The 17985-nt window shown below is 43.3% G+C and overlaps 2 protein-coding genes across 2 annotated transcripts; both read right to left on the reverse strand.

The window, feature by feature from the left end:
* Nucleotides 1–8377: 8377 nt before the first annotated feature.
* LOC139379481 (protein S100-P-like) lies at nucleotides 8378–9640 on the reverse strand. Its single transcript, XM_071122298.1, has 2 exons — nucleotides 8962–9640; nucleotides 8378–8738 (listed from the first exon to the last, which is right to left on the reverse strand). The coding sequence occupies exons 1-2, from the start codon at nucleotides 9097–9099 to the stop codon at nucleotides 8598–8600; spliced, it is 279 nt and encodes a 92-aa protein (XP_070978399.1). The 5' UTR covers nucleotides 9100–9640; the 3' UTR covers nucleotides 8378–8597.
* Nucleotides 9641–12440: 2800 nt separating this feature from the next.
* LOC139379482 (uncharacterized) lies at nucleotides 12441–17538 on the reverse strand. The gene is made up of 5 exons (XM_071122299.1): nucleotides 17482–17538; nucleotides 16707–17069; nucleotides 16465–16578; nucleotides 14184–14317; nucleotides 12441–13008 (listed from the first exon to the last, which is right to left on the reverse strand). The coding sequence occupies exons 2-5, from the start codon at nucleotides 17056–17058 to the stop codon at nucleotides 12946–12948; spliced, it is 663 nt and encodes a 220-aa protein (XP_070978400.1). The 5' UTR covers nucleotides 17059–17069; nucleotides 17482–17538; the 3' UTR covers nucleotides 12441–12945.
* Between the last annotated feature and the right edge of the window lie 447 nt (nucleotides 17539–17985).

The raw sequence follows: 17985 nt of genomic DNA on the forward strand, positions 1-17985 counted from the left end.
ATAGCGGAGAAGGTACGGTGGGATTCGAAATGGTCGGTAATCTGTTTGTTGACTTGGCTTTCGAAGACCATAGAAAGGCAGGGTAGGATAGATATAGGTCTGTAGCAGTTTGGGTCTAGAGTGTCACCCCCTTTGAAGAGGAGGATGACCGCGGAAGCTTTCTAATCTTTGGGAATCTCAGACGATACTAAGGAGAGGTTGAACAGGCTAGTAATAGGGGTTGCAACAATTTTGGCAGATCATTTTAGAAAGAGAGGGTCCAGATTGTCTAGCCCGGCTGATTTGTAGGGGTCCAGATTTTGCAGCTCTTTCAGAACGTCAGCTATCTGGATTTGGGTGAAGGTGAATTGGGGGAGTGCAGGGCTGTTGACCAGGGTAGGGGTAGCCAGGTGGAAAGCATGGCCAGCCGTAGAGAAATGCTTATTGAAATTCTCAATTATGGTGGATTTGTCAGTTGTAACAGTTTCCTAGCCTCAGAGCAGTGGGTAGCTGGGATGAGGTGCTCTTGTTCTCCATGGACTTTACAGTGTCCCAGAACATTTTTGAGTTTGTACTGCAGGATGCAAATTTATGTTTAAAAAAGCTAGCCTTAGCTTTCCTAACTGCCTGTGTATATTGGTTCCTAACTTCCCTGAAAAGTTGCATATCACAGGGGCTATTCAATGCTAATGCAGAACGCCACAGGATGTTTTTGTGCTGGTCAAGGGCAGACAGGTCTGGCGTGAACCAAGGACTATATCTATTCCTAGTTCTACATTTTCTGAATAGGGCATGCTTATTTAAGATGGTGAGGAAGGCACTTTTAAAGAATAACCAGGCATCCTCAACTGTCAGGATGAGGTCAATGTCATTCCAGGACACCCCGGCCAGGTCGATTAGAAAGGCCTGCTCGCAGAAGTGTTTTAGGGAGCGTTTGACAGTGATGAGGGGTAGTCGTTTGCTCGCAGACCCATTACGGATGCAGGCAATGAGGCAGTGATCGCTGAGATCTTGGTTGAAAACAGCAGAGGTTTATTTGAAGGGTGAGTTAGTTAGGATGATATCTATGAGGGTGCCCGTGTTTACGGATTTGGGGTTATATCTGGTAGGTTCATTGATAAGTTGTGTGAGATTGAGGGCATCAAGCTTAGATTGTAGGATGGCCGTGGTGTTAAACATGTCCCAGTTTAGGTCACCTAGCAGCACGAGCTCAGAAGATAGATGGGGCGCAATCAAATCACATATGGTGTCCAGGGCACAGCTGGGGGCAGAGGGTGGTCTATAGCAAGCGGCGACGGTGAGAGACTTGTTTCTGGAAAGGTTAATTTTTAGAAGTAGAAGCTCAAATTGTTTGGGTACAGACCTGGATAGTAAGACAGAACTTTGCAGGCTATCTTTGCAGGAAATTGCAACACCGCCCCCTTTGGCAGTTCTATCTTGTCGGAAAATGTTATAGTTAGGAATGGAAATTTCAAGGTTTTTGGTGGTCTTCCTAAGCCAGGATTCAGACACAGCTAGGACATCCGGGTTGGCAGAGTGTGCTAAAGCAGTGAGTAAAACAAACTTAGGGAGTAGGCTTCTAATGTTAACATGCATGAAACCAAGGCTTTTACGATTGCAGAAGTCAACAAATGAGAGAGCCTGGGGGATGGGAGTGGAGGTAGACTCTGCAGGGCCTGGATTAACCTCTACATCACCAGAGGAACAGAGGAGGAGTAGGATAAGGGTACGGCTAAAGGCTAACAGAACTGGACGCCTAGTACGTTCAGAACAGAGAGTAAAAGGAGCAGATTTCTGGGCACGGTAGAATATATTCAAGGCATAATGTACAGACAAAGGTATAGTAGGATGTGAATACAGTGGGGGTAAACCTGTGCATATAGTGTAATAGTAATAAGATATGAAAATAATACAATCACTCACCACCCCTATTGTTTTAACAGTCATGTATATGTATTCTGCTATAAATCAATGGTTGCTCTCACTGCTTTTCATTAGCAATGATGACTAAGTGACATCTGACTTAATGACACATATCAGCAGGCTTTATGTCCACTCAAACTGGTTCGTGATAAACCACGAGATACCGTACATGGCATGAGGCTATGACATGCAGCATTGGAATGTTTAAACCGTCGTTAGCCTGGGTAGTACGTAGAGGTTTCACTATGCAGACGCATTAGGAAGTCTCGTGACAGTCACCCTGAAATAAAGCCTACTTTGAGGCAGACACAAGGGAACACAGACAGAAGAGGGTTGTGTGTGTGTGTGTGTGTGTGTGTGTGTGTGTGTGTGTGTGTGTGTGTGTGTGTGTGTGTGTGTGTGTGTGGGGTGTGGTACGTGTGTGCACACTGGCAGACAGCTGAGGGGAGCGAGAAGTGTGTCTCTGGTCTCCTCCCTCTATCCTCTGGTCTGGTCTCTCGCTCTATCCTCTGGTCTGGTCTCTCCCTCTGTCCTCTGGTCTGGTCTGGTCTCTCCCTCTCTCCTCTGGTCTGGTCTCTCGCTCTATCCTCTGGTCTGGTCTCTCGCTCTATCCTCTGGTCTGGTCTCTCGCTCTATCCTCTGGTCTGGTCTCTCCCTCTGTCCTCTGGTCTGGTCTCTCCCTCTCTCCTCTGGTCTGGTCTGTCTCTCTCACCTCTGGTCTGGTCTCTCCCTCTCTGGTCTGGTCTCTCCCTCTCTCTCCTCTGGTCTGGTCTCTCCCTCTCTCCTCTGGTCTGGTCTCTCCCTCTCTCCTCTGGTCTGGTCTCTCTCTCTCACCTCTGGTCTGGTCTCTCCCTCTCTGGTCTGGTCTCTCCCTCTCTCTCCTCTGGTCTGGTCTCTCCCTCTCTCCTCTGGTCTGGTCTCTCCCTCTCTCTCCTCTGGTCTGGCCTCTCCCTCTCTCCTCTGGTCTGGTCTCCTCCCTCTCTCCTCTGGTCTGGTCTCTCCCTCTCTCCTCTGGTCTGGTCTCTCCCTCTATCCTCTGGTCTGGTCTCTCCCTCTCTCCTCTGGTCTGGTCTCTCCCTCTCTGGTCTGGTGTCTCCCTCTCTCTCTCTCCTCTGGTCTGGTCTCTCCCTCTCTCCTCTGGTCTGGTCTCTCCCTCTCTGGTCTGGTCTCTCCCTCTCTCTCCTCTCATCTGGTCTCCTCCTTCTCTTCTCTCCTCTGGTCTGGTCTCTCCCTCCCTCTACCCCTCCTCCCCTCTACTCTCCTTGCCTCTACCCCTGCTCCCTCCCCCATCACCTGTATCTCCTGACTCCCAAACCACCTCCCCTCTGGTCCCTAATCCAGAGATAAGCTCCTAATGCCTGCTGGAGAGAGAGTGAGACAGAGAGAGAGAAAGAGAGAGAGAGAGAGAGAGAGAGAGAGTGTGAGAGAGAGAGAGAGAGAGAGAGAGAGAGAGAGAGAGAGAGAGAGAGAGAGAGAGAGAAAGAGAAAGAGACTACAACCACCTAAAAGGAAGCGATTCCCAAACCTTCCATAACAAAGCCATCACCTACAGAGAGATGAACCAGGAGAAGAGTCCCCTAAGCAAGCTGGTCCCGGGGCTCTGTTCACAAACAGACCCCACAGAGCCCCAGGACAGCAACATAATTAGACCCAACCAAATCACGAGAAAACAAAAAGATAATTACTTGACACATTGGAAAGAATCAACAAAAAAACAGAGCAAACTAGAATGCTATTTGGCCCTAAACAGAGACTACACAGTGGCAGCATACCTGACCACTGTGACTGACCCAAAGTAAAGGAAAGCTTTGACTATGTACAGACTCAGTGAGCATAGCCTTGCTATTAAGAAAGGCTGCCAAATGCCGACTTGGCACACTGCCCACAAACTACCTAACCTACTGCCAAATGTATGACCATATTAGAAACACATTTTTCCCTCAGATTACACAGATCCACAAAGAATTTGAAAACAAATCCAATTTTGATAAACTCCCATATCTACTGGGTGAAATACCACAGTGTGCCATCACAGCAACAAGATTTGTGACCTGTTGCAACAAGAAAAGGGCAACCAGTGAACAACAAACACCATTGTAAATACAACCATATTTATTTTCCTTTTTGTACTTTAACTATTTGCACATTGTTACAACACTGTATATAGACATACTCTGACATTTTAAAGGTCTTTATTCGTTTGAAACTTCTGTAAGTGTAATGTTAACTGTTCATTTTTGTTGTTTATTTCACTTCTGTTTATTATCTATTTCACTTGCTTTGGCAATGTTCACATGTGTTTCCCATGCCAATAAAGACCTTCAATTGAATTTAATTTAGACAGAGAGAGAGAGAGAGAGATTGAGTGTGTGTCTGTGTGTTTGTGTGTATGAGAGAGAGAGAGATTTAGAGAAAGGGGCGGAGAGAGAGGAGAGAGAGAGAGAGAGAGAGAGAGAGAGAGAGAGAGGATATGTAAGAGTGAGGTTGCGCTTAACAACTTTGCAATCCGATTACAGTCTCAGCACGTTTCCAAACAGTCCTTCATGGTCCCTGTAAGTCCCGGAGAAGTTGGAGGAATTTAAGGAATTTGCTTATCTCTCCAACTCAAACAAGAATCTAGTACAGTGTTATTTGCAAAAGGGAATTTGATTCTCAATTACAATTACTTTGCATTATACTAGCATGATTTAGGACACATGGTATGTGCCGATTATATTCTATATATTGTTTTATTACATTGTGCACGCACAGCATGAGGGCAGTGTACCACAAGAGGGCAGTGTACCACAAGAGGGCAGTGTACCACAAGAGGGCAGTGTACCACAAGAGGGCAGTGTACCACAAGAGGGCAGTGTACCACAAGAGGGCAGTGTACCACAAGAGGGCAGCACTTGCATGGTCTTTTTGCATTCATTGTACAACTGTATGCCAAAGACGATCAATAGGTAATAGGTAAGATAGGTAAGATAATCAATACGGAAATTCACCAACAATACTAACTGTTCTCCACAAGTACATAATGAGTTAGGGGGCGATTTGGGATTGGGCCTTATAGTCATTGTCTACAGTGGTGGAAAAAGTACTCAATTGTCATACTTGAGTAAAAGTAAAGATAACTTAATAACAGAAAATGACTTGAGTAAAAGTGAAAGTCACCCAGTAAAATAATACTTGAGTAAAAGTCAAAAACGATTTGGTTTTAAATATACTTAATTATCAAGTAAATGGAATTGCTAAAATGTGCTTAAGTAAAAGTTAAAGTATGAATCATTTCAACTTCCATATACAAAGCAAACCAAATGACACAATTATTATTTTTATTTTTTTGATGGGAAAGCCAGGGGCAACACTCCAGCACTCAGACAGAATTTCCAACGAAGCATGTGTGTTTAGTGAGTCCGCCAGATCAGAGGCAGTAGGGATGACCAGGTATGTTCTCTGTTTAGTGAGTCTGCCAGATAAGAGGCAGTAGGGATGACCAGGGATGGTCTATGTTTAGTGAGTCTGCCAGATCAGAGGCAGTAGGGATGACCAGGGATGTTCTCTGTTTAGTGAGTCCACCAGATCAGAGGCAGTAGGGATGACCAGGGATGTTCTCTGTTTAGTGAGTCCACCAGATCAGAGGCAGTAGGGATGACCAGGGATGTTCTCTGTTTAGTGAGTCCACCAGATCAGAGGCAGTAGGGATGACCAGGGATGTTCTCTGTTTAGTGAGTCCACCAGATCAGAGGCAGTAGAGATGACCAGGGATGTTCTCTGTTTAGTGAGTCCACCAGATCAGAGGCAGTAGGGATGACCAGGGATGTTCTCTGTTTAGTGAGTCCACCAGATCAGAGGCAGTAGGGATGACCAGGGATGTTCTCTTGATAAGTGTGTGAATTGGACCATTTTCCTGCCAAAATGTAACGAGTACTTTTGGGTGTCAGGGAAATTGTATGGAGTAAAAAGTGCATTATTTTCTTTAGGAATGTAGAGTGAAGTAAAAGTAAAAGTTGTCAAAAATATAAATAGTCAAGTAAAGTACAGATAACCCCCCAAAAATTACTTATGTAGTACTTTAAAGTATTTTTTACTTTAAGTACTTTACATCACTGATTGTCTACGATAAGGGGTATGTAGACAGGACAGTATCCTCAATGTCTATATTTATAGTTACAGCTTCAACAAAATAGTGTGCAACAATGTAAAGTACACATTTGTTACATCACATACAGTGCCTTGCGAAAGTATTCGGCCCCCTTGAACTTTGCGACCTTTTGCCACATTTCAGGCTTCAAACATAAAGATATAAAACTGTATTTTTTTTTGTGAAGAATCAACAACAAGTGGGACACAATCATGAAGTGGAATGACATTTATTGGATATTTCAAACTTTTTTAACAAATCAAAAACTGAAAAATTGGGCGTGCAAAATTATTCAGCCCCTTTACTTTCAGTGCAGCAAACTCTCTCCAGAAGTTCAGTGAGGATCTCTGAATGATCCAATGTTGACCTAAATAACTAATGATGATGAATACAATCCACCTGTGTGTAATCAAGTCTCCGTATAAATGCACCTGCACTGTGATAGTCTCAGAGGTCCGTTAAAAGCGCAGAGAGCATCATGAAGAACAAGGAACACACCAGGCAGGTCCGAGATACTGTTGTGAAGAAGTTTAAAGCCGGATTTGGATACAAACATATTTCCCAAGCTTTAAACATCCCAAGGAGCACTGTGCAAGCGATAATATTGAAATGGAAGGAGTATCAGACCACGGCAAATCTACCAAGACCTGGCCGTCCCTCTAAACTTTCAGCTCATACAAGGAGAAGACTGATCAGAGATGCAGCCAAGAGGCCCATGATCACTCTGGATGAACTGCAGAGATCTACAGCTGAGGTGGGAGACTCTGTCCATAGGACAACAATCAGTCGTATATTGCACAAATCTGGCCTTTATGGAAGAGTGGCAAGAAGAAAGCCATTTCTTAAAGATATCCATAAAAAGTGTCGTTTAAAGTTTGCCACAAGCCACCTGGGAGACACACCAAACATGTGGAAGAAGGTGCTCTGGTCAGATGAAACCAAAATTGAACTTTTTGGCAACAATGCAAAACGTTATGTTTGGTGTAAAAGCAACACAGCTGAACACACCATCCCCACTGTCAAACATGGTGGTGGCAGCATCATGGTTTGGGCCTGCTTTTCTTCAGCAGGGACAGGGAAGATGGTTAAAATTGATGGGAAGATGGATGGAGCCAAATACAGGACCATTCTGGAAGAAAACCTGATGGAGTCTGCAAAAGACCTGAGACTGGGACGGAGATTTGTCTTCCAACAAGACAATGATCCAAAACATAAAGCAAAATCTACAATGGAATGGTTCAAAAATAAACATATCCAGGTGTTAGAATGGCCAAGTCAAAGTCCAGACCTGAATCCAATCGAGAATCTGTGGAAAGAACTGAAAACTGCTGTTCACAAATGCTCTCCATCCAACCTCACTGAGCTCGAGCTGTTTTGCAAGGAGGAATGGGAAAAAATGTCAGTCTCTCGATGTGCAAAACTGATAGAGACATACCCCAAGCGACTTACAGCTGTATTCACAGCAAAAGGTGGCGCTACAAAGTATTAACTTAAGGGGGCTGAATAATTTTGCACGCCCAATTTTTCAGTTTTTGATTTGTTAAAAAAGTTTTAAATATCCAATAAATGTCATTCCACTTCATGCTTGTGTCCCACTTGTTGTTGATTCTTCACAAAAAAATACAGTTTTATATCTTTATGTTTGAAGCCTGAAATGTGGCAAAAGGTCGCAAAGTTCAAGGGGGCCGAATACTTTCGCAAGGCACTGTATATGCATGCAGCTTTTCACATTTACATCTATAATGGAAATCGCTCTGAGGTGTAATATTGGTTCCCATGCTGTGTAGGAGATATGATACCGTTGTGGTTGGATTAAAGTTCACTTCCTAAGTGGTTTGTTTCGAGGTTTAACGTGCGTGTTAAGACCTACACACGCTAAAAATAGGCATTGGATCTGAACGGCTAGTTTTCAACTGAACACCTGTGTTCATCTATTCTCTTTAATATGGTTGAAAAGTTCAATTCGGTGTGAAGCCTCTGGCTGCACGTTCAATTCATGCGAAAGATTTGTCGTTCTGCAGAAGTATTGGTCTCTATAATGTCTCTCATCTCATGGGGTGAGCAGAGTGCCACTCATTTAATTCAGTTTTAAACATACCTGTTGCACCAGAGGGTAAAATGCCCTGTGCTGCCTGCCATTCACCGGTGGTCACCCGCGGCCTGTATGCCAAAACTCCTGCCTTTTCTTGGCAGGTTTCCCTACTTAACACCCGACCGTGTATAAAGTGTCTGAGTTTATATGTCCACTTGTTCTTTAAGTGGTGCACAAAATAAAAAAAGACTGAAAAGACAAAATAAACGTATTTTTTGTAAAAGTGAGTAAATACAGGCCTACTCGATAGTCACTGTTTAAAATGCTCCCACCTCACAGGCACGAGATTTATTTACATTTACAGCCACAATTGGAAGACAAGACAACCACACAAATGGATAAAGATGCATTTAGTAAGAAAATGATTATTAACTGATTATAAACAGAAACAGGGAGATTGGGGGAACTCTGGTCCGGCGGATAGGCACCTGCTACTTGCAGCAGGGCGTAACTCGAACACAATTCTGCATGAGGAGCTCATTTCTTGGGGCAGCGGTCGTGGCAGGCGCAGGTGAGAGCAGCGACCAGGACTACGAACTCATTGAAGTCCACCTCAGAGTCTCCATTATGGTCCAAAGCCTTCATCAGCTTGTCACAGTCCCCAGGGTTCTTAGAAGCCTGCAGAGAGACGGAGGAGAACGAGGAGGTCCCACAAAACAACAGGATTCATCTCAACGACTGTTATTCACACAAATAGCGTGATGTATAAACTAGAATTGACTTCACGATAAATCAGTAAATCTGAAAACAGCTTGCCCTTTGGATGGGACAATAAAGAGTTTTTGAATCTAATACATTTTGTCTGCAGTGTGGCGTTGGCCGACAGTGCAGTGTACAGTACCTTCAGGAGAGAAGGCAGCTCCTTTTCTATCATGGTTTTGAGCTCAGCCTTGCTCAGCGTGCCCTTGTTGCCTTCGGCTCCAGAGTACTTGTCAAAGGTCTTCAGGAGGATGGCCATCGCTGTCTCCAGTTGGGACATGACTGCTACTGGTGGTGATAAAGTTGGGGCAACAACTCCAAGGCAAGGCTTCGGCGACCGGACAGGAGGAGAGGTGAAGGTACAGACCGGGTGGAATTGAAGTCTGCTTTATATTCTGCCTATGTATTAATGTTGACTGATGTTTGAATCAGGGGAACTTACTAAAGCCACTGTTGGCTCAGTGCTTAGGAGGTGGCAGTGACCGATAGTGTTTGATTTGGGGGAGTTTACTGTTGTGTCAACATTATCTTAACACCAAAACGCCTATTGCAAACTTTACCTCAATGTCTGGCTCCATTGAATGCTGTCGTGCCACTTTGTCAAAATTGGATTTGATTCAAGAATAGTTCAAGTGTTCTTAGGGAGGTGTTTGGATCCTTGTGCGTTGTGACTGTTTTCCTTCAGAGCTGCTGTTAACTTACTTTTGAGTGGCTTTTTGGACACAGGCCTGATGAGTTTTGGTTGGCTACATTAAATGGTTACGCTCCGATCAGAGTGTTTCTGTAGGAGCACGAATATTCTGTAACTAGAGGTGAGATAAGATCACATCATGTTCTTTGATCAATACCACATGACCTGACCAGGCAAAATGCAGGACTATTGTTGCAGTGTACGAGAGAATATAGATTATATACCGAACGAAGAAAAAAAAATGCAACATGTAAAGTGTTGGTCCCATGTTTCATGAGCTGAAATAAAAGATCCCAGAAGATCCCAGAAATCCATACGCACAAAAAGCTTATTTCCCTCAGATTTTGTGCACAAATTTGTTTACGTCCTTGTTAGTGAGCATTTCTCATTTGCCAAGATAATACATCCACCTGACAGGTGTAGCATATCAAGAAGCTGATTAAACAGCATGATCATTACACAGGTGCACCTTGTGCTGGGGACAATGAAAGGCCACTCTAACATGTTCCATTTTGTCACACAGCACAATGCAACAGTTGTTTCAAGTTTTGAGGGAGTGTGCAATTGACATGCTGACTGCAGGAATGTCCACCAGAGCTGTTGCCAGAGAATTTAATGTTAATTTCTCTACCATAAGCCGCCTCCAATGTCGTTTTAGAGAATTTGGCAGTACGTCCAACCGACCTCACAACTGCAGACCACGTGTATGGCATCGTGTGGGCGAGTGGTTTATTGATGTCAATGTTGTGAAAAGAGTGCCCCATGGTGGTAGTGGGGCTATGGTATGGGCAAGCATTTTTCAATGAATTGCATTTTATCGATGGCAATTTGAATGCACAGAGATACCGTGTCAAGATCCTGAGGCCCATTGTCGTGTCATTCATCTGCAGCCATCACCTCATGTTTCAGTATGATAATGCACAGCCCCATGTCACAAGGATCTGTACACAATTCCTGGAAGCTGAACATGTCCCAGTTCTTCCATGGCCTGCATACTCACCAGACATGTCACCCATTGAGCATGTTTGGGATGCTCTGTATTGACATGTACGACAGCGTGTTCCAGTTTCTGCCAATATCCAGCAACTTTGCACAGCCATTGAAGAGAAGTGGAACAACATTCCACAGGCCACAATCAACAGCCTGATCAACTCTATGTGAAGGAGATGTGTCACACTGCATGAGGCAAATGGTGGTCACAACAGATACTGACTGGTTTACTGTTCCACGCCCCTACCTTTTTTTAAAGGTATCTGTGACCAACAGATGCATGTCTGTATTCCCAGTCATGTGAAATCCATAGATTAAGGCCTATTTAATTCATATCAATTGACTGATTTCCTTCTATGAACTGTAACTCAGTCAAATCTTTAAAATTGTTGCATGTTGCGTTTATATTTTTGTTCAGCGTAGTTTCCCTAGTCTTAGATGAAGTGTTAGCCGGTCCCAGTTCTGTTTGTGCTGTTTAGCCAACATATCTGGAGCCAGGCTAGAAGAGGGTATCCCCACAGACAGAACAATGAGACAGATATTTCACTGGATGTATAAATGTGAAGCACCCGGTTGGTGTTTCCACTCACTACCAAATATGGTCATGAGAGGAAGCCCACTGGCAGGCAGTGGGAAAAGATGGAATGAGGTGGATTTTTGGCCGACATTCTGCACATTTTCTCATCGATTAAACAGTTGATTTTTATGCAGTTTTCTGTTCCCAAAACTAGAATCTGTTAAAGAACAAAGTAAACTACGTTTTATAGACTTCACTCTTTTCAAAGGTTTAAAAAAAAATGCGAAGGCGCATTGAGTTATTGCACACTTCACAGAGTAGGCGTTCCGTAACGGAAATATGCAGATAATACTAGAACGAGCCAATAGGATATGTGCTTGGCTCTGCCCACCTGTTCTGCACACTCTGACTCATTTGTTCCCATTTGAAACGACAAGCTGTGGTCTATCTTGGTTAAGTTGTGAAAATCTTTGGGTATCTCTGTTGTGTGTGTGTATCTGGTCATCTGTAGCACTGTTTCCTGGAAATGCTGCTCTCTTTTCTGGTAAACATTTATGATCCCTATATAGTGACGCTTTCTTCAAAAGACAACCTGTGTGTCTGCGTGCATCGCAAAATCAAAACATTTTCAGTCTTCTGCATCTTGCAGTAATCAATCCGCTGAATTAAATATGTTTGTTCATTATCAAAACACAACTTCATATATCAGAATAATCTCTGATGATAACAAGTAAACGTGTAAATAGGAAACCAAGGATGTTGCCAGAAGGCATAAGCAGTGAGAATGTGTTACCGTGCCTAACAATTCTGTCTTGGTAGGAGTGCAGCCATGGTTACAAACTGTTGTTTGTTTTTATAAGATGTGAGTAGGTGTGTGTCTGCTTACTTTGTAACTGCAGGACCTAGTGACTCATTGGGGCAAGTTGTAGGATAATATATGAATATATTATAATGTGTTAATAAGCGTTGACAACTATTGTGAGCATATCATTTGTTAGCCGTGAGCAACTGATAAGAGTGTCAGCTAAACAGCTGAAATGTACATGATCTGTTACTCAAATAATTTCACAATGTGTATGAGTGTGTGCCAATTTGTAAGGCAATCACATCTATTGTTATTGTAAAACTGTTCTGTTTCTCATTTCTGTTCATCCTGTAGTCGACAGCAGACGAGGGGCCATGGTTACTACCTGAGATATAAGCATATACTGTCACCACCGTCTTCTCTGTTTCCATTTCCTGTCACTGACCTATGAGAGAGCCTATGAGAGAGAGCCCCCAGATACCATCATTTCCACTGGTGATATAACACCAGTAAAACCGAGAACCTTAAGGCTGCATCCCTCGACTGGATGATGCTCAATCATTGGGCATTTTTCAATTCTACTGTATTTTCCATTTGCAGTCATTATTATTGCCAAAACGCACTCAGTGATATGTCTCTTGTGTAGTATCATTTTCCTCTTTTAACTCGCTTTCTCTTGTCAGGCACATGGACACATTCACATGCATACGTGCGCACACACACTTTTCATGTGAACACTGGCTTTTGCATAGGTCTAAGATACAAACCAGAGTTAAATAAAGAGTAACTATTCACAGATCTTTGTAAAAGTACCTCATTGCACAACCTACATTTACATGAGTTTCTCTTTCACTTCCTCACTGGAGAATAAAGTACATTCCACACACAGTAAAAATGGTTTAAAGAAGAAACAATAGCAGTAATTACCTACTGCAATCAAATAAAAAAACACACACATCAAAAATACACTGTACATACATACTGTAAAATACCTACAGAAATGACTGACACATGAAACGCAATAGAAAAATACATTCACAGAAAATACATTCACAGAAAATACATTCACAGAAAATACATTCACAGAAAATACATTCACAGAAAATACATTCACAGCCGGTCCTTAACCTTTGTCTTGGGTTGGTAAAGCCAAGTAATCAAGTGATTCATACACCTGGACTTGACACTGAGAGAGAGAGAGAAAGAGAGAAAGAGAGAAAGAGAGATTGAGACGGTGTATCGTGGCGGTAGGTGGTATGATGTGATTAGCCTGTCAGTAGGGTGTGGGACGGTGTATCGTGGCGGTAGGTGGTATGATGTGATTAGCCTGTCAGTAGGGTGTGGGACGGTGTATCGTGGCGGTAGGTGGTATGATGTGATTAGCCTGTCAGTAGGGTGTGGAACGGTGTATCGTGGCTGTAGATGGTATGATGTGATTAGCCTGTCAGTAGGGTGTGGGACGGTGTATCGTGGCTGTAGGTGGTATGATGTGATTAGCCTGTCAGTAGGGTGTGGGACGGTGTATCGTGGCGGTAGGTGGTATGATGTGATTAGCCTGTCAGTAGGGTGTGGGACGGTGTATCGTGGCGGTAGGTGGTATGATGTGATTAGCCTGTCAGTAGGGTGTGGAACGGTGTATCGTGGCTGTAGATGGTATGATGTGATTAGCCTGTCAGTAGGGTGTGGGACGGTGTATCGTGGCTGTAGGTGGTATGATGTGATTAGCCTGTCAGTAGGGTGTGGGACGGTGTATCGTGGCGATAGATGGTATGATGTGATTAGCCTGTGAGTAGGGTGTGGGACGGTGTATCGTGGCGGTAGGTGGCATGATGTGATTAGCCTGTCAGTAGGGTGTTGGACTGTGTATCGTGGCGATAGGTGGTATGATTAGCCTGTGAGTAGGGTGTGGAACGGTGTATCGTGGCGGTAGGTGGTATGATGTGATTAGCCTGTCAGTAGGGTGTGGAACGGTGTATCGTGGCTGTAGATGGTATGATGTGATTAGCCTGTCAGTAGGGTGTGGGACGGTGTATCGTGGCTGTAGGTGGTATGATGTGATTAGCCTGTCAGTAGGGTGTGGGACGGTGTATCGTGGCTGTAGGTGGTATGATGTGATTAGCCTGTGAGTAGGGTGTGGAACGGTGTATCGTGGCGGTAGGTGGTATGATGTGATTAGCCTGTCAGTAGGGTGTGGGACGGTGTATCGTGGCTGTAGGTGGTATGATGTGATTAGCCTGTCAGTAGGGTGTGGGACGGTGTATCGTGGCGATAGGTGGTATGATGTGATTAGCCTGTGAGTAGGGTGTTGGACGGTGTATCGTGGCTGTAGGTGGTATGATGTGTACTGATTATGAGACTCACCCATTGGGTGGATCCTCTGGAGGAGGAGGAAGAGCTCTGGTTGGCCGCCTCTTCCAGCTCCTCCATCTTCAACTCCTCGTCCTCATGGTTGGGAGCCTCGTGGATCACCCTGACTGTTCTGTCTTTGGCACCACCTGTATACACCATACACATACAGTGTTGTGAACAGAATATTTGCCTCTTTTTCAAATTTTCTCAACTTTTACATATTTTTGATGCTGAATGTTATCTGATCTTCAAAGAAAACAGAACATTAGATGAAGGGAACCTGAGTGAACAAATAAAACAACATTACATGCTTATTTCATATATTCCATTAACAACGTTGTGCAACACCCAATGCCTCAGGGTGTGAAAAAGTAATTGCCCCCTTACACAAAAAAAACAGCTTGTACCATCTTTAGCTGTAATGATTCCAACCAAACTCTTCCTGTAGTGGTTGATCAGTCTCTCACGTCTCTGTGGAGGCTTTTTGGCCCACGCTTCAATGCAGAACTGCTGTAACTCAGTGACATTTGTGGGTTTTCAATCATGAACTGCTCATTTCAAGTCCTGCCACAACATCTGAATTGGGATTAGGTCTGGACTTTGACTAGGCCATTCCAAAATGTCAAATTTGTTTCTTTTTAGACATTTTCATGTAGACTTGATTGTGTGTTTTGGATCAATGTCTTGCTGCATGACTCAGCTGCTCTTCAGCTCACAGACGGATGGCCTGACATTCTCCTGTAGATTTCTCTGATGCAGAGCAGAATTCATGGTTCCTTCTTTTAAGGCAAGTCGTCCAGGTCCTGAGGCAGCAAAGCATCCCCAAACCATCACACTACCTCCACCATGCTTGACAATTGGTATAAGGTTCTTACTGTGGAGTGCAGTGCTTGGTTACCGCCAGGCATAATGGGACCCATGTTGTCCGAAAAGTTATACTTTTGACTCATCTGTCCATAGAACATTCTTCCAAGAGTCTTGATGATCATCCAGGTGCTTCCTGGCAAACATGAGTCAACTTTTTGGATGAGATGGGTCCCATTATGTCTGGTGAAAACCAAACACTGAATTGTTATCAGAGAATCCTACAGGAGAATGTCAGGCCATCCGTCTGTGAGCTGATGCTGAAACGTAGGTTGGTCATGCAGCAAGACAATGATCCAAAACACACAATCAAGTCTACATGAAAATGGCTAAAAATCAACAAATATGAAGTTTTGGAATGGTCTAGTCAAAATCCAGGCTTGATCCCAATTCAGATGTTGTGACAGGACGTGAAACGAGCAGTTCATGCTTGAAAACCCACAAATGTTGCTGAGTTAAAGCAGTTCTGCATGGAAGAGTGGTCCAAAATTCCTCCACAGCAATGTGAGAGACTGATCAACAACTACAGGAAGTGTTTGGTTGCAGTCATTAGAGCTAAAGGGGGAACAACCAGCTATTGAGTGTAAAGGGGCAATTACTTTTTCACACAGGGGAATTGGATGTTGTAAAATTTAGATGTTTTTTGTAAACTTAGGTTACCTTTATCTAATTTTAGGTTTTGGTTGAAGATCTGATAACATTCACTATTAAAAATATGCAAACATTTAGAAAATCAGAAAGGGCGCAATACTTTTTCCACAGGTTTATACTTTTTCACGGGTTTGTAGATATCAAGGGCGTACACAGAAAAACAACCAAATAACAGGATGCGTCAACTCACTGTCTTGCACGGTAACAAGGTGATACAGCATTGAATATATACTGTAACTCTGATCTGTTGCGAAATGGGCTTGAAAGACAAGACTAGGGACTGTTGCAAGTTTCCGTTGAAACGGCTTGAAAAGACAAGACTCCGTGGCTGCTCTATAGAAATGAAAAATGTACATCGTCGGATTGTAAGGTTCTGATCTACTCTATGAATGTACACATATGTAAACGTTGTTTGACAAGCTACAAACTATTTTATAAGCACACGAGTGTAGTATCCTATAGCAGTGTTTGACTTGGACTGAAATAGGTGCCGTTTCTCATGTTGGGGGCCGGTATTGTTTAATATTTAGATACAGTAGCACCACAAAACCTTTGAGATAATATTCTACTAGAGGAATAGGAGCTCAAGCAGTAGAACATGTGAGGTGTCGGCACTGTTAGATATATTGATGCAGTAGCTCCACAAAACCTTTGAGATAATATTCTACTAGAGGAATAGGAGCTCAAGCAGTAGAACATGTGAGGTGTCGGTACTCAGCTCCAGTCAAACACTGATGTAAAGATGTAAACTAAACATAATATCACAATGCCCTCTGACCTTGGTGTCTTTTCCATGCCCTGTACAGGCAGATGAGAGGGAGGAGGAACAGTGGCAGGACAGCAAGTGGAATCATGATAGGCAGCAGCTGGGGCAGTTTTTCTTCTGAGGAATCTGCGGTGCAGAAAGAGTGGAGTTATTAGCAAACTATTGCAATAAGATTGGATCTATAACCAGTTTAACTTGTTCTTAATGTATAACTTTCCCCAAAGAAATGTTAACTGTCTGTAATCAATACTCGCCATTGTTTGTCGTATTTTGGGACGTAACTGTTATCCGTGTCCCATTCCCCACGGATTCAATAAGAGATGGGATCTCTAAAGAAACTTTACAGATGTAAGTACCCGTGTAATTTCTAGTGACATTTGAGATGGTCCAATTTGAGCAGTTACAGGCTACAGTCTGCTGAGATGCCCTGTCATGACACTGACTGTTGTTGACCAGGACACTCTTATATTTTATCTCGATGTGTCCTTCTTTTTTATGCCAATTAACTGTCCCTCTTGACAAATTTTGATTCCAGCAGCACTGGATCTGAACAGTGTCCCCCTCTGTTACTGTTACATTATGAGGAGACTGGATCACCACCAACATGTCTCTTATTCCTGTGGAGAGAGAGAAAACAACATATTGGCGAAACATCAAATGACAAGGCTAAATAGGATGATATGCATGAAGCTGATGTAATGTATTCAAATTAGCGTGGTACCATTGCCAAATCTGAATAATTATTACCATATAAAACATGGTATGAAATGGGGTATAAAACATAGTTGTATTAATTCTACAAGCATTGCTGTTGATGTTAATGACACCAAAATAAATGCATTGACTACAGTGAAATGAATGAAAACCAGTTAAGAGAAACTATAAGGTCATGTCCAGACCAGTAGAATGTAAATTACCGTTCCTTTAAAAACATTGTGATGTCTTTGCCCGATGAGCCAAGATGGTGTTGGTTTAATCTAAGATAATGATGGTCCAAATAAATGTGTAACTCAATATTTTGTAACCTACCCCAAGAAGAGAGGGAACAGAGGGAGGAGAGGAGCAGCCAGACCAACAGATGCTTCATCTTTCTGGAAGGATATCAGAATGAGGCCAGTCACTCAGCCTTCAGGTGCTGTGGCCTCCCCCTCTACACTCACACCCAGGGCATGAGAATCACAACTGACACACACTCGCTGTGGACTTCCTCTGATGACGCACTGAAATGTTAACCACAGAGTCGCTTCTCTCCATCTTTCTCTCTCTTCTTTATGTGCGTAATGTGTTCTTTCTTCATGCTGAACCTATGACCCAGTAATGTCATCTTCTTTTGGTCCTGCTGTCTGCTCTGCTCTATACCAGTTGATTTCAAGTATCTGCAGTTCTGAACCAGCTGTATTTGTTGATTAAAGATCTAGTCAAAAGTTTCAGCATTGGCAAAATTATGGGGAAAGCAGATAACTAAATGTGAAGATTGTGAAATGTCCATTGTTGTGTCACTCACAAGTCTATCTTCCTTCCAACAACATCTGA

The sequence above is a fragment of the Oncorhynchus clarkii genome, chromosome 21 (genome assembly GCF_045791955.1).
Source record: "Oncorhynchus clarkii lewisi isolate Uvic-CL-2024 chromosome 21, UVic_Ocla_1.0, whole genome shotgun sequence".
Lineage (NCBI taxonomy): Eukaryota > Metazoa > Chordata > Actinopteri > Salmoniformes > Salmonidae > Oncorhynchus > Oncorhynchus clarkii.

Bases quoted from the DNA above. Each gene is read 5' to 3' on its own strand.
- LOC139379481 (XM_071122298.1), bottom strand. From the start codon at position 9,099: ATGTCCCAACTGGAGACAGCGATGGCCATCCTCCTGAAGACCTTTGAC. The intron at 8,739-8,961 runs GTACTGTACACT...GTCTCTCTGCAG, and splicing joins AGCTGCCTTCTCTCCTGAAG to GCTTCTAAGAACCCTGGGGA.
- LOC139379482 (XM_071122299.1), bottom strand. From the start codon at position 17,058: ATGTTGGTGGTGATCCAGTCTCCTCATAATGTAACAGTAACAGAGGGG. The intron at 16,579-16,706 runs GCGAGTATTGAT...TCTGCACCGCAG, and splicing joins CCAAAATACGACAAACAATG to ATTCCTCAGAAGAAAAACTG. The intron at 13,009-14,183 runs GTGAGTCTCATA...TCTCTCTCTCAG, and splicing joins CCAGAGGATCCACCCAATGG to TGTCAAGTCCAGGTGTATGA.